The sequence below is a fragment of the Gopherus evgoodei genome, chromosome 5, assembly GCF_007399415.2.
Source record: "Gopherus evgoodei ecotype Sinaloan lineage chromosome 5, rGopEvg1_v1.p, whole genome shotgun sequence".
NCBI classification, from domain to species: Eukaryota; Metazoa; Chordata; order Testudines; family Testudinidae; genus Gopherus; species Gopherus evgoodei.
Window position 1 is genome coordinate 26,554,773 of NC_044326.1, and position 15,917 is coordinate 26,570,689.

The 15,917-nt window shown below is 42.4% G+C and overlaps 1 protein-coding gene across 2 annotated transcripts in view; it reads right to left on the minus strand.

The window, feature by feature from the left end:
* STK32B (serine/threonine kinase 32B) overlaps positions 1–15,917 on the minus strand; it is a 257,437-nt gene that overhangs the window by 198,877 nt on the left and 42,643 nt on the right. For both annotated transcript variants that reach the window (XM_030565483.1, XM_030565484.1), the window contains one exon: positions 5,775–5,926. In XM_030565483.1, the coding sequence (XP_030421343.1) occupies positions 5,775–5,926 (152 nt within the window). The remainder of the gene's footprint in view (positions 1–5,774; positions 5,927–15,917) is intronic.

A 15,917-nucleotide genomic window follows, 5' to 3' on the forward strand; every position in this document is an offset into this window, starting at 1 on the left:
TGGGACATGAGGCACCATAGCAGCTCAGGCAAACACAGGTTAATGTTAGACTGATCCAAAATGAAACATTTTGATTTGGTTCAACCTGACCCAAAACAAACTAACTACCGGTACTTCATTTTGATTTTCCTGATGGAAAACCCCAAAATTTTGATTTTATGGAAACTGCATTTTGATGGAAAATTCCTGACCAGCTCTGGTCATCAACATTTACGATGAGCAACAGAACACTTTTGCTGGTATCTACATGCATTTGACTTCTGTCTTAAATCCAAACAAACACTGTTCATCACACCGAGTACTTGTTCCACTGGATTGATTGTTCCTGGTAAACACAGAGCAAATCCCAATCAGTGTAAAAATGTCTTGAACAAACGTTGTTTTTAACCCTTTACCACCACTCCCCACAAAACCACTTTGATGTGATGAAAAACAAAATCATTTCAGGCCCCGTAGGGAAGTTCCTGGGACACCACGACATCATATGAAAAGTGGAACATATGGTCATTTTGTCTCTTCTGATTTTGACTGTGTCACTTTCCAATGTGCTTGTTCACCAGATAACTCACTGCTAGAGAATAGCAAACAGAAAGCTGCTTAACCTGGCACACCAGCCAGCTTTAAAGGGTCCATGTTGATTGAGTGTAGGCATTGTGGGTAAAATCCTGACCCCACTGAAATCAATGGTAAAAATCCTATTAGGATTTCATATAGAGTTGGTTGGAGAAATATTGGCAGAACCATATTCTGTCAGAATATTCAGTTCCACCAAAATCAAAATATTTTGCGAAATTAGGTTGATGTCACTTGAATTTCTATTTGGAAGAAAACTGGAGGGGAAGTTCTAATGAAACATTTTGATTTTTTATTTGGAAATGACTTCTCATTTTCAATTTTTTTACTGCATTTTGTTTTATTACATATAATAAAAAATAAGTCTAAAATCAATACAAAGCAAAACATATTGATCACCACAAAACAAAAAATGTACAGAATTGTCCTTGGTGGAGAATTTTGAAGATGTTCAGGCTTTGTTCTGATTTAGAACAAAACCTGATTTTGAAATCTCAAAATCCTTTGCAAAAAGGCACTTTCATTCTCCACACAATTTTAACTTTACCCTTTCAATTTAGGCAATCTGCAAAGCTAGTTAACAGCCTTCACTGCTCTTCAGTTTTGGGAAGCCCAGAGCAAAACCTATTTCAAGCCATAGTAATTAAACACACTTTCAAGATATCACATTAGTTTCAACAACATCACCTTTATAAGCTCAGATACTATGACAACGGGGGTCTAGACAGACAAACTATTCCCAAATGTGCCTCCCCAGAAAGAACACAACAGCTCACATGAATTCCAGCTCAGTCCATGTGCATATGTAATCCACATACCTCCTGAGTGTGGTACTCTGTCCCCTCTAGTGGCACCAAGACCACTTAGAGATTAATGAGTCTGCTACAGCCTTAGCTAAGTGCCATTTGGCTTTTAGTTCATGCAGTAGAGGCTCACGCATTTACCTTTAGAGGTCCCAGGTTCAATCCAGCCTGCCAACGACCAGGAGTCTGTCAGTGTTACATATGCACTAAGCAGTGGCAGCTCCAGGCACCAGCACTCCACGAGCGTTCCTGGGGTGGCAAGCCATAGGGGGCACCAAGCCGTGGGGGGCTCCCTGCCCGTCCCTGCGAGGGTGGCAATCAGGCTGCCTTCAGTGGCTTGCCTGTGGGAGGTCCACAGGTCCCATGGATTCAGCGGCAATTCAGCGGAGTGTACACCGAAGCCGCGGGACCAGCGGACTTCCCACAGGCAAGCTGTTGGACCAGGGACGTCCAGCAGGCAAGCCGCTGAAGGCAGCCTGCCTGCCGTGCTTGGGGTGGCAAAAAAGCTAGAGCTGTCCCTGGTACTAAGATGATTAACCCTTTACAATTCATATGCTAACTTGTAAAATATACTTATTGCAGCCTGTAGGCACATACACAACAATGTGAAAAAAAAATTAACAAACAATTTCAGCTCAAAAGAACTAAAAACTGCCAGTACCAAAAAATAGAAAGGCTAGTTTTTGTCAGCAACTTTCCACCATTAGTATGGTGAAACATTTACTCACCAGAGGGAACCCTGCTAATCTGCCATGTGAGTTGTAATTAAAGTGGAAACTTATTTCATGTAGATTAGTACTGCATCAAACTGCAAGTGATAATGTATTGAATGGATTCCTCATTTCACAGGTGATCAATGAAAATTCCATTATTTTAAGACATAATACTTAGTTCACAGAAAATACATTTAACAGAAACATTCCTTTCATATTTTCAATGTTCTATTTAATAATTTGTTACTTTTTTATTAAATAACCAAGATGTAATAGAGCATTGTATGTGTGTATACGCTAGTCTGGAACAAAAAAACAACATTCTCATGACAGACATACAAACGTTATTTTTTATTGGTGCCCTCACAATACAATAAAAGAAAAGGTCAGGACGTGAAGTTAAGGAGTGGGATATCTTATGAGCTTCAGACAGAACTGTATTACACAAACTATGTTTGTAATATGGAACAAACTACAAAAGCCTGCAATTGTTGAAATTTGAGAGATCCAGTAGAAGGAATGCAAAATACATTTAGGATTCTGGAAGCATGCCGTCTATGTAAAGGCCAACTAAACTTTGTCCAGTGAACAATGGTCCAATTCTTAGGGCACTAGCCTAGTACTTGGGAGATTGGGTTGCAAGTTCCTGCTCTGCTACAGATTTCCTTTGTAGCCCTGGGTGAATCACTTAGTTGCAATGTAGCTCACTTTCCCATCTGTAAAATGGGGATAACACTTCCGTACTTCACAGAAGAGTTGTGAGGATAAATACATCAACAGTTATGAGATGCTCAGGCACTGCAGTAATGGGGACCATATAGGCACCTTAGATGGATTTTTATACTCTATTAGCCGATTTTAGATTGTTGTTAAACATTGTTCTCATGCAGGTCTTTTGGGATTTTTCTGGTCTTTCTTTGACCCTGAAATTTTTCTGTATATAATATTAAACTTCTCTAGCACAGTTAGGGCAACATGTACAGAGGATATATATCATGCGAATCCTCAGATCATGAGATTGTAGTCCCAGGAGTGTCATAAGAACAGATTAATTATTTATCATAAAAACCTGTCAGGAAAAGGAATACATTTTGTGGTATTGCCTGTTCCCAGTTTTAATCTGTGTCACGAAAAAGAATAATGAGAAGAGAAATTTGTCAGGCATTAAAATTCTATGATAAATCAGTCTCACTGTTATGAGATCACAACTTGGCAAACAATTTGTTTCACAATAGATGTTTGATCTTTGGGACTGATCCATTATTAATATTGCTACAGTTTCTTGTAGCTTATACAGTATAATAGTACAATTAAGAGAAGATTCTGTTCTAAACAGGGATCACTGGGATTTATATATATGGTAGGATCTTTCTTAAAAGTGAACTTTGGGCCAAACTCTCTGCTAGTATAAATGGGCACAGCTCTATTGTGCCACATATACCAGAAGAAACACTGGCCCTTAGCCCTCATGAAAGGTGCCAAATTGACAAGTGGATCAGATCTTGCTCCGTTATTTACCCATGCAGATACTGAGTGAGCCAAATGAGAGCCAGGAGAGGGTAGGTTAGTTGTCCATACAGTCAGCTAGTCTTTGTCATCTCTGCCAAGACAGCCAAGAACTGTAACAAGCCTGCGTAGACCTTGCTGGAGCCCTACGCATGGCTAAACGGTATGAACCGAGGCTATGAATTAGGGTAGAGCTTGTTAAAATAGGAATACTGGATGTCAGCTAACCAAGTGCATGCCTCACCTGACAGGATGGTACAGAAAGACAGAGTTCTCAAGTAACTGCGTAAACACATTCTTAAGAGATGGTACAAGAACACACTGATCTCTCATAACGGTAAAGAAAGGATGGCAGAATAATGGATGAGGATGTTACATTCAAACTACCAGGTATAAGGATACAGGTGGTAACTAACAACACCTGGAGTGTAATTCATAACTTGTTTGTATCAATGTATAAAAAGGAGCAGTCATAGGAGAGACATTTGTACTACTCTAGGGGACAGCTTCCAGGGGTGCTGATTGACCTGGTACCTTGTCATGGGCATACATGTTAGTGTACCTTTAGCTCCTCTGGGACACTGTTACTGTGCTTTGTTGACAATAAACCTGGCTGAGCACCTTTGCCACTGAACCAAGCCTGTGGTCTCTCTTTATGACTAACATTGCAGTTTGCTGAATCAACATGCTGCACTCTCCACTAGTGCAGTTAACACCAGAGCTCCAAGAAAAGCAACACTAGCAATACTCCGAAGCACGAACAACGGCCTGTTTGCCCCATGGACACCTGCAGAAAGCATGAACCTATGTGCTAAGTGAAGAGCTATGAAAAGGCAATGACTTTTGATCCTTACAGCAACTAATGCAGGTTATTTTCAGATCAGAGGTGAAAAACTTGCATCTCATTGCCAGCGTCCTGAGACATAAGCAATATAGTTTATGAAGTCACCAGAGGTATATCTGATCTACTCATTGTCCCTTTGCCAAACAATTCTCAGATCCATCATGCGAGGCTGGGACACTCACATACCATAATGACAGAGATCATGAAAGTAGCTGGGGATGGATAGATGTTTGAATGCTATTCCCAGCCATTAGTTCTGTTTCCAAAACAGAAGAGTACTTTGGGGAATGACAGAGATTCTGTTACCTATGAACCTAGGACAAGTCAAACAGCAAAATACTTTCCCTACTGCCACATCTATGAAAATATTTGAATCATTACTGGAGTCAGGCCACCTCCTTTTGAACTTTCCACCCGCCACCTGTTGAATGATATTCACCTTATTTCCAGAGTACTGTAACTCTCAGCTACATTCAAATGTCTTATCACTACTTTATTATAACAATGGCTGCCCACAACATCCATTATTCTCAGTCTTATGAAGTAAACATCCAGAATAACTGAGTAATTTGCTGCAGTTGTACAATGTACCAGAGGAGAAAATAGCCATTTCACCTAGTAGAAAATGGTCCTTAAAGACATTAAAAAGGAGAGACGCTTTTGGAGATACTGTAGTTGGTACTGGCAAGATGAGATAGAGAAGGGATGGCCCACTGACGTGTGTGTGTGTGTGTGTGTGTGTGTGTGTGTGTGTGTGTGTGTGTGTGTGTGTGTGTGTGTGTGTGTGTGTGTGAGAGAGAGAGAGAGAGAGAGAGAGAGAGAGAGAGAGAGAGAGAGAGAGAGATTTATAAACTGTATCTGATCCAGAATTTTAGTCTCATGGGCTGCCTAGTTAACCTAGGCAGAAAGCTTTTCCTTCCTTTAGTTTCATCTGCATCAACAGACATGCTTTGAGCAAGGAGCTATTTTATCCTTATAAGTGTTCACAACATGCTTTCAATATACCAAAATCTTGTAATCAAACTCCTAGCAAAACTAGTGTCAAAGAAAATGATAAACCATGGGAAACCAATTTTTTTTTAAACACAGTTACTGTAGCAATTTAGAAAGAAAACACACCAGAAAGAAAAAAAAAGGCAAATTGTTATGTTTAACCATTCCAACATGAAAGGGCACCTTTAAAATATTTATGGTGGAAAAACTACAGAAAAAATTAAATGAGCTTTTAAAAAAAGTCTCCAAGAATCCTTTCAAGATTTCAACTCCGAGCAATTTGTACTGGTTCAGCAGTAAGGAGACAATAGGAGCCTGATAAAATTTTAAAGGTTTGCTTACCACAGATTGACTAGGAAGGGATGCTCAAGGCCCTGCATGATCTGTAGCTCCCGAAAGACATTCCGAACTTCATCTCTCTCAATACACTTTTGTTTATTCATGTATTTCATGGCATACATTTTCTTGGTGTCTCTCTTCTGCACAATGCACACCTAATAGACAGCAAAATTAAAAACAGAAGTTTGACAGCTGCTACCCTTTTGGAATCACAGAAAACTATAACATTGTGACTTTAAAAAAAATATCCTTTTTCAATGATGATGATGATTACTCTAAGGAGGAATAAATGCTGGTAATCTGTAGGATCCTGAGTGAGACCTCAACTTAGCTTTTATATAGCACTTTTTATTACTAGGTTTCAAAGTTCTTTACAGATGGGGGAACTGAGGCACATAGAGGTGATGTGACTTGCCCAAGGTCATCCAGCAAGCTAACGGCAGAGCCAGGAACAGAACCCAATCTGTTCTTGAGTTCCAGTCTAGCACTCTGTCCACTAGGCCACACTGCCTCATTTAGTTTAAATCAGCAGTCCCCAAACTATTGAAGGCCACGCCCTCCCCTTATCCCTGTCCATGCCCTGCCCCTCCCTCTGAGTCATGAGCGGGATGTGGCTGGGGGAGTGGGGCGCAATGTGGACAGGGGTAAGAGGGCTAAAGCTGGGGCTACAGGGATGGGGTTGGGAGCAGGGCCAGTGTCCAAGTGGTGGCCAAGGCCAAGGCAAGAGTGGAGTCGCAACCGGGCCACAGCGGGGGCCAGCCACCAGGTGCAGTCTCATCACTCCTGGCCACACCGTCAGCCCCAGGTGGGAACGGAGCTCCACCAAGGTTGTGGACAAGACCAGGTGTGGAGCTGGGAACGTGGCTGGAGGTGTAAGCAAAGACTAACTTAACCCTGATTTGAGTAAAACTGGACTGACAGCCATATTCTTAAATAGGCATTTCTAAGAACCATCACTCTGCAACTCCATTTGTGGTAACATTGGAACATGGGGTTAAAACGTATCCGGGCCTGAAAGCAGTGAGTGAGCTCAGTCACAACAAATGCTACATACTGCAGCAAAACAATGTGGGTTAACAATGTGAACAGCTTTCCCATTCAGTGCTCTTGTTCCTGCAGGGTTTTTTAAAGTCACCCCTTGAAGGTGTTCTTACCTACTTTTTGCTAGAACTTACCATGTTATTCCTATTTAGTATTTGTATTACAGTAGCATGCACGGGCTCCAATCAGAATACAAGTCCCATTCTACTAAGCACTGTACAAATGCATAAAACATGACATGAGAACTTCACCCATGCTCTAGCCAATTGCCTGGGTACACTGCAAGGAGGACAGGAGACACTTGTTATGGATTTTAATCAGGCCGTAACTTTATTATATAAATATCTGGGACTATCAAATCAATTCTTTGGGGCTTCCACCAGCCCTACTTTATTTCCATCCAGGTCCCCCAGCTGACCCATGGCTTGGACCTCACCATCGTAAGACAGTTAAGGAGAGCTATGAGAATGGGGGGGTTGCCTCCCTGCCATACCAATCAGAGGAGTCCCCAACCCCCTCCCACATTCTGTTCCTTTATCCAGTACCTCCTTTTAAGTCCTTTACCAGGCCATTTATCTGGTCACTGGCTCCATTCCCTATGGACTACCTGCTCTGGACATCCGCCCCACACTTACAAAATAAGTTGCAACATACGGCCTTCTCACCAGAAAAGGTCCTCCCTCACACCCGCTGTGGGGAAGCGAAAAAACTTCATTCCACTGAAGCCAATTCAGATGGTGCAGGAAAAATTCCTTCCCAGTGCAACTAACGTAATGCCCACAGCAGGTCCTAATCCAACCTGCCATTCGCCTCCACTAGGGGAGGGAGGGTGAATGTTGGCTACCTTGCTGCATGGAACAAAGAGACTTGTTCCACCAAGATTTCATGCCATTCAGACCTCACGTTCCTGGACAGGGCGGGGCAAGGTTGAGTCATTGCTGCAAAGCTGACCACTGACCACATTTTGGAAGGTGCAAAGATGGCTTAAAGTCACTTTAGGACTCCCTCCCTCTGGACTGCAGGTTCAGTGCACCTAACAGTCTCACCCACTGCAAGATTTTTGGGGGAAGGACAATCTAAGGGACAGATTTTGACAATTTTACTCACATTGAATAGCATTTTACACTTCAATGACTTAAAAGGGGAATATCTGTGGGGAAAGGTACAAGACAACTTGAGTAAGGGGATCAGAATCTGGCCCTCAGAAATCATGACATACAAAGAGTAAGGGCAGGAAGAGGAATAGAATCAAATATACACAATTTATATATATTTACATTTATTTAAAGATAAAAGTGAGGTCCAGCTAACTCCATCTGCCCTTTAAGACAACATAAATTGATTGATTTCTTTTAGGCATTGCAACAGAGGTGGGTCTTGGGGAAAGGTTCAAAGAATGAAAAGGTAGTGGCACTAAATCTATAAAGCTCTTTTGCAGAGTGCTCTGGATATTTAGTTTAAGTATATCTTTCTTTTTAAAATGGCTGTAGAATACAGTAGTTATTCTCCAGTCAAGTTTGTGTTGTGTATCAACTGATGCAGTGGGATGAATACCCCTTATTTATACAAGACAGGGTGTTGGATGAGGGCTAATGCTCAGACCAGAAAGAGACTGAGGTAATATTGGTAAACTGGGAAAGCAACCAAATATCAAAACAAAACATTGTTTCAAATAGAACTTTTTAATTTAAAAAATGTTGAACCACGCTGCTTTGCCATTTTCAAAACAATTTTCCAAAATGTTTTTGAAATGGGAAATTTATTGAAACCGACTCTTTCCTGTGAATAGTTTCTGTTTTGATTCATTGGCATTTTCCAGTGAAAAACATTTTGTCTAAAAACTCCCAAACATCTCTACTTAAGACTACCTCTCACCCTGTGTGATACACCTCTACCCAGATAGAACGCTGTCCTCGAAAGCCCAAAAAAAACACCTTACTGTGTTATAGGTGAGATCATATTATATCGAACTTGCTTTGATCCTCCGGAGTGCACATCCCCAACGCCTCCGGAGCACTACTTTACCATGTTATATCTGAATTCGTGTTATATCAGGTCCCGTTATATTGGGACAGAGGTCTACTATCACAGCCGTGATCAGTGGAGGTATGGGAGTTACATATCATTAGTTTTAGAAAAAGGCAGCTGCTGGTAAGGTATCCTCTGGGAAGAATACTTGCCTTTGGAATATGTTTCTTTCCCATGATCATCACCACCCAGAGTTTTCCTAGTTCCAGTCACTCTGCAAAACCTATCACTTCTCTTAGGCATCTGCAGAGGAGGGGTGTTAAGAGAATGTGATCTATTTGTTTTGCATTGGAGCTATTATACATATGTGGGGGTACAATATATGGGCTACAGGATTTTAAAGTGTTTTATAAAATATTGTTTTTAAAATGGTGAAGTGTCTAGAGTTGGAAGACAGGTGCTGGAAAGTCAAACAAAATACTGGTACAGCAAAAAACATTGTGTGGCATTTTAAAGTGTGTTTACATTAGTATGCATATTTCAAATCTGTCATTACTCAGGAAGAATGGAGAGGAGTCAGAACAGCTGAACCCTCTCATTTCATTGTAATGGGTTGTCACATAAAAGCTAGACTTTGGCCCAGACAGTCCACCCATGCATGAGCACCTGGGACCTAGTTCCAGATCTGAAGGGATAATGCGAGCTGTATGACCACGTACACCTTCACACCAAAGCAGGTGGGTGGAGAATCAGGAAGGAGGGCTGGGGAACGAGTTAAAATCCTGCCAGCACCTCCAATGCCACAGCCAGCAGAGCTGTTATTGACCATCAGCAAATTACTTCCTCCATCCCCTGAGAGGAAATGAGCAACAGGATCTGAGCCACATTGTCTTTCCAGGGCAGCTTTGGGACAGTGCAGCAACGAGTTGCCAGCTTCTATGGGCTGTGTCCTTGAGACCTAATCTAGTCCTGTGATGGAGTGTACGATCCCCACACCAGCAGACTAAGGATTAAAGAAAAGTTCTGAGCCCAGAAGGCCCTGCCCAGCTGTATTTTCTGGGCATGCTCACATTGGAGGCTGGGCTCAAAAAGAAAGCAGCTCAGCTCAGTCTAGGTGGACACAACAGGGGAGTAGTTGAGGATGAGGCTCCACATAGCTGAGACAGCTGCCACAGGCCCGTCACCCCCATGGAATCTGGGCTGCAGCTGATAGAGGAAGACTCTCTGAACGCAGTCAGAGAGAATTCCAGGGAGAATCCAGAAGCTGACTAATGGCACTGATGTAGGAATCAAAGCTGGGTAGGAAGCATCCCAAGGAACAGGTGTAAGGGTGCCTGCCCCTAAGCCACATATTTGAGTTATTATTCACAGGGTCCCGGGCTGGAACTTGGTAGAGCAAAAAGGGTCTGGGTTCCCTTACCGCTGCCCACTGACTCTTGTCACTGGACAGCATGGCCCAGATCACTGCCACTAGGGGTGCTGCCAAGCTCAGACATCAACCCCCTGACAATCCCTAAGGCATTAATATTCTATTAACACAGAATATAAAGTCAAATTTTCAGATGTGAATAAATACAGCTTCTGATTGCCTTTCTTGATGATAGAAGGGGTCTAGTTATCAAGGAAAATAAGGATGATAAAGTTTTGTCTAAACCCATCAGTGATGTATAATGGTGAGCACAATAAAAGTTTTAAGTGTGGTTTTTTTCCTGATACAGTCAGTGGAAGTCTAATTATTAGTGAAAGAACTCGGGATAACTACAGGCTGAGTGCCAAGATGTCAATACAGCACCACCGCAAGCTGTTACTTTTTTCCCTATTGTTGTTGTTATTCTCCCCAATTCCCTATATGTGTATGGGAGCATTAAAAGATAGGGGAGGGAAAGTGAGAGGGAAAATGTTCAAACTTGTCCAAGCTCTGTTGGAGTGCAAAAAAGCAGGTGCTTCAGTAGAGATTCTTGATTCTCAGTCTGAAATTAAGTGAATGCTTATAGAATGCTAGATGCTCCAACCCACATTCCTGATGCACTATGTAAATAGACCACTAATTGAATTTTTTACTCACTACCCAAAGCCCAGAAGCCATTCACTTACATGAACATGTGGCTTACTTTTTTTCCTTCCAATCCTTGGCCAGGATTGCAAGGTTTCCTCAGAAACCACCTATTCTGTTACATTAAGAGCCTGCTTACTATGGGCCCCATTGAGATTTCTGAGAGATTGCTCAAAAAGTGAGGTGTTACAGTTTAAAGGTGGCAGAAACCAGTCTTAAGATACCAATATAGGATCATGCACTCGGCATGTCAAATCTGCTCTAACATTTGAAATTAAGATAACTTTTTAAATCAATTTAAACACAATATTTATAAAAGCGTTTTAAACAAGCACCTGCTCCTGAAAGGTGCTAAACTCTCTTCACTCCCACTGAAGATGGGGGGGTTAGCAATGTGGAGGTGCTCATGATGGGATCAGACCATCTGTTATTATAGGATACACATGTAACGTGTAAAGATGTGTCTTTAAAAAAAGTCAACGCAACTGTTATAACAACTTGTTCCTACACATTTTTCAACACATAATTTTCTTTGAGATTAATGAGAATTTTCATTAAAATACTTAAGATATTTTCTGGAAATCATGGAATGTTTGTATTGCTTAAATACTTTCCAATTCTTGGAGACATAGGCCCCAACTCCACGGGTGCTCCAGGGGAAAAAATTAGTGGGTGCTCTGCACCTACCAGCAGCCAAACTCCCCCACCACCACCACCGCTGCCACCCCACCTCCTCCTCCGCCTTCTCCCCCCTGAGTGTGCTGCATCCCTGCTCCTCTGCCTACTCCCAGCACTTCCTGCCACCATCAAACAGCTGTTTGGCAGCTCTGGGAGGGCAGAGGAGGAGTGGGAATATGGTGTGCTCAGGGCAGGAGGCAAGGAAGAGGCAGGGCCGGGGCAGGGACTTGGGGAAGGAGTCAGAATAGGGGCAGGAAGGAAGCCCAGTTGGGCTGGGGACTTCGGGGGAGGGGTTGGAACCAGGGCAGGACAGAGGTGGGGCCTCATGGGCAGGGCTGGGGACAGAGGGAGGTGGAGCACCCACCAGCGGTAGCAGAACTCTACACCTATGCTTGGAGACATTTTGAAACATGGACCACAGCAAGTGCAAAAATAAAAATGGGAACACAAGTCCAACATTTGTAAAGAGAAATAGGCTAACTGATGTGTAAATGGGGGGGCCAGTGAACAGTTCCCCCATTTGCACATAAGTGTGGGATTCTGCACCTGCTGTGCTCCCATTACAAATGTTATCCATTTAGAATTTTCTTGTGAATATCAAATCAATAATTGGAGCTCTGCACAGTTGGTACCCCCAGCTTCAGTGTCAGTGGCAGCTGCTGAATTTGTCTATCAGTTTGGTTTTAGGGTATGTGATGCTGATTTTTAAAATGTCCCTTACGAAATGTTCTAGCCACAGAGATTTGTTTCTACATGCCTGAGCTGCTGGGAGATTGAACAGTTCCTTTCACCTGATAAAATCTAAAGACTGATATGTTTCCTCTACTTTTGTTCTCTTAAAGCTAGCAGCTGACAAAGAATCTGACAAGGGCAATATTCACACAAAGTTGCTTTCCCCATGGAGCCAGCTGGAGAGTGAAACTGATGTGATTATGACTTCAGAGCTAGATTGCGCCTTTGAGGCACAATCCAGAGTAAAGTCCAGTGCTGAGCTGCATTCTGCCTCTGAGTTCTCCAACACGCAAAAGGAGGACACACACTATTACACAAATTTGAGATCCAATTTACACCCCCTGCTCAACAGGTCCCCAGGACTGCAATTCTACCTAGCTCTCATACTGTTGTGCAATGGAAGTGGGGTCTGGAAAAGGATTTATTGTATAGAAAGATGGAAGAATTTGTCTCTTAACCACTTTCAATGTGCTACTTGTACCCTGCAGAGAAATTCACTGTGCTGTGCAGTATCCCCACCTAGTCAAATGTCCCTAAACAAGCACTGCCTCTACCAATGATGGGGATTGTTGAGAATCACTTTCCTGCTGGAAAACATATACCTGTTACATCTCCCATCTACCCAGGAGAGTGTGTTCTGTGCTGGGCTCCGGAGCAGCTGCCTGGGGGAGACAACTGGAAGCAGAGGTGAGGCACTCTGTCCCCACACACTGTTAGTCCCAACTAAGTTGCTCCGGTATATGTCTGGGACAAACATGTTAAGAAGATAGATAGAGGTATATAGCGATACAGAATCTATCCTCCACTTCTGATCCGTCCCCTCATGCTCCGAGCCACTAATAGCCATGGTCTCAGCTAGTTGACCCTGGCCATAGACTGAAGAAACTTAGAAAGGGGTTGCGGAATGGGTGTTATAGACCTGGCTTCACACCACTAAGGGATTTCCCTGACCCAGTGAAACCTCAGCTGCCCTTTTAAGGCATGTGTCATAAACAGATAGCTAAGGGTTAATGTTCTTTTACCTGTAAAGGGTTAACACAGGGAACCAAACACCTGACCAGAGGACCAATCAGGAAACAAGACTTTTTCAAATCTGGGTGGAGGGAAGTTTTGGGTGTGAGTTCGTTGTTCTTTGTCTTGTGTCTGTGCCCTCTCGGCTCTGAGAGTGATTTTTCTATCTCCAGGCTTTCTAATCTTCTGTTTCCAAGTTGTAAGTACAAGGATAGTAAGACAATAGGTTTATATTGTTTTTTGGTATTTACATGTGTGTAGTTGCTGGAATGTTTAAACTGCATTCTTTTTGGATAAGGCTGTTTATTCATTTTTTTTCCTTTAAGCAATTGACCCTGTATATTGTCACCTTAATATAGAGACCATTTTATGTCCTTTTTCATTCTTTTTATATAAAGCTTTCTTTTTAAGACCTGTTGGAGTTTTTCTTTAGTGGGGACTCCAGGGAATTGAGTCTGCAGCTCACCAGGGAATTGGTGGTAGGAAGAAGTCAGGGGGAAAATCTCTTTGTGTTAGATTTACTAAGCCTGACTTTGCATACCCTCTGGGTGAGGGGGAAGAGAGATTAGATCTCTCGGTACTTGTGTTTCCAGGACTGGAAGCAGGGAATCTCCTAGAGTTGTCCAGGGAGGGGAGCCTGGGAGGAAGTAACAAGGAAACAAGGGGAGGGGGTTATTTCCCTTTGTTGTAAGACTCAAGGCATCTGAGTCTGGGGGTCCCCCAGGGAAGGTTTTGGGGAGACCACAGTGAGCTAGGCACTGTATAATTCCTAGCTGGTGGCAGCAATTACCAGGTCCAAGCTGGTAACTAAGCTTGGAGGTTTTCATGCTAACACTCATATTTTGGACGCTAAGGTCCAGATCTGGGAAGAAATGTTATGACAGCATGACCAGTACAAAACAGCTGGAACAGAGGCAAAACATCTAGCCCAGTATCTTCTCATGTCACCTAAAGCTCAAGAATATTTGTGGCCATACTGTCAAGAAACATTACTACTCTGCACTGGTGCAGTATGTTGCTGTTGGATAAACTATAGATTATTGGAAAATACTTTGCCAATTATTCAGTAAAACAGACTATGACTGTGGGACTTATTCTGGTCTCCCATCCGTTTTACACCAGTGTCGCTGCCTTGACTTCAGTAGAACTATTCCTGATTTACGCCAGTGCCCATTAAGCATCAGATCTGAGCCCTGAGTCTTAACACCAGAGATATATAGGATAAGGAAGTGTTTGTACATTCAAATCATAATTTAAATTTAATTTGAGGTCAGATTGTCAGGGTTTGTTCTAGGGGCAGACAAGCAGGGCAATGACCCTGGATGCCAGTTTCCAGGGAGTGGCACACTGTTTGGCATTTTTATTTTGCTGTTTTTTCCTCTCTGATTGACTAGCTGTGGGGTGGTGTTCTGGGGTATTTTGGAGGGGGTTTGTTCTTTTTGTTTTGGCTGCTGGTGGAGTGGTGGTTCCACAAACATTTTCCGTCCTAGCTAGTAAAATGGGCTGCTCCTGCAGACTGTTCAATGTACTTGACAATTTGAACAAAGAATCTGAAGAAGTCTGGTACAATAATATCCCTGGAAAGTAGACCTGAATGCAAATTATCCTGCCTGTGCGAGCCTGCAATTACATGGTTACATCTGCAGTAAATTATAGTATTTCATTCCTAGTCAATATTTGATTTATTGAATATCCAAATATATAATTTTTACTGTAATTTGATTAGACTCACATTTTACAGAACTCTATTAAGGAAGAAAAAATCAAGTTAGATCAGATGCAAGCACACACTTGCAATATTTGACAGGGTGTAAAAAAACCGTTACCTGGACTTATTTTAGGAATTTGCAGTTTGAATTATTTATTTCAATTGTTCCCCTCTGGACTTCCTACAGTCACAAACCAGGAAAAGAAATACTGAATACCAAGCAGAAGGCTATTCTTGAGGAATTTCTGACTTGGCTAGCTTTGGGTATTAGAGGAAATATTAATGGTACAGTGCCCTGAACTTCGAAAGTTCCCTTCACCCAGAGATCTCAAGATACTGTGAAATATCAGTGCTCTGTGGTACAGAGAAGAAAACTGGGAAAGTGAGCTACTCAAACCATAGAGGAAGTTAGGGACAAAGTCAGTGGGACTGCTCACTTGTCTAAAGGTACATATATGCTTGTGTACCTTACTGAATCACTACCTAAATCAGGCTCAGAACTTAAGTCACTCGGTATTTAAGGACACCTTTTGCTGAATTGCAGCCTTAGCTGTCAGAGGAGCTTCCTCCTGAGCAGGGTAAATAAACCTTTTTTATTTTGGGAAAAGTAATTTTACTCCTTTTTCCTCCCCCTCCACATCCATGGCCCCTTTCCTATCCTGCTCACAGCCACTGTGGTATCTCTTTTCACTTTCTGTAGTAAAAGAACTACTACTGTAGCTACAAGACTGCATCTGCCCTGCCAATCTCAATAGAAATAGTGCTTCTCTAAGAGAATGTTGCATGTTGGTATAGAGTCATCTGAAAGTCCGGTGGCCACTTCTCAGGTCTTTATATCTCAAGAGCTCATCCTCCTATCTGCTGAGTGGCATATAAATTCTCAAAGAACAAATACCATTGCAGTAAAATATTGAAGATAAACTGCCACTCAGGTGTCAACAAAAGTCAGGAAAAA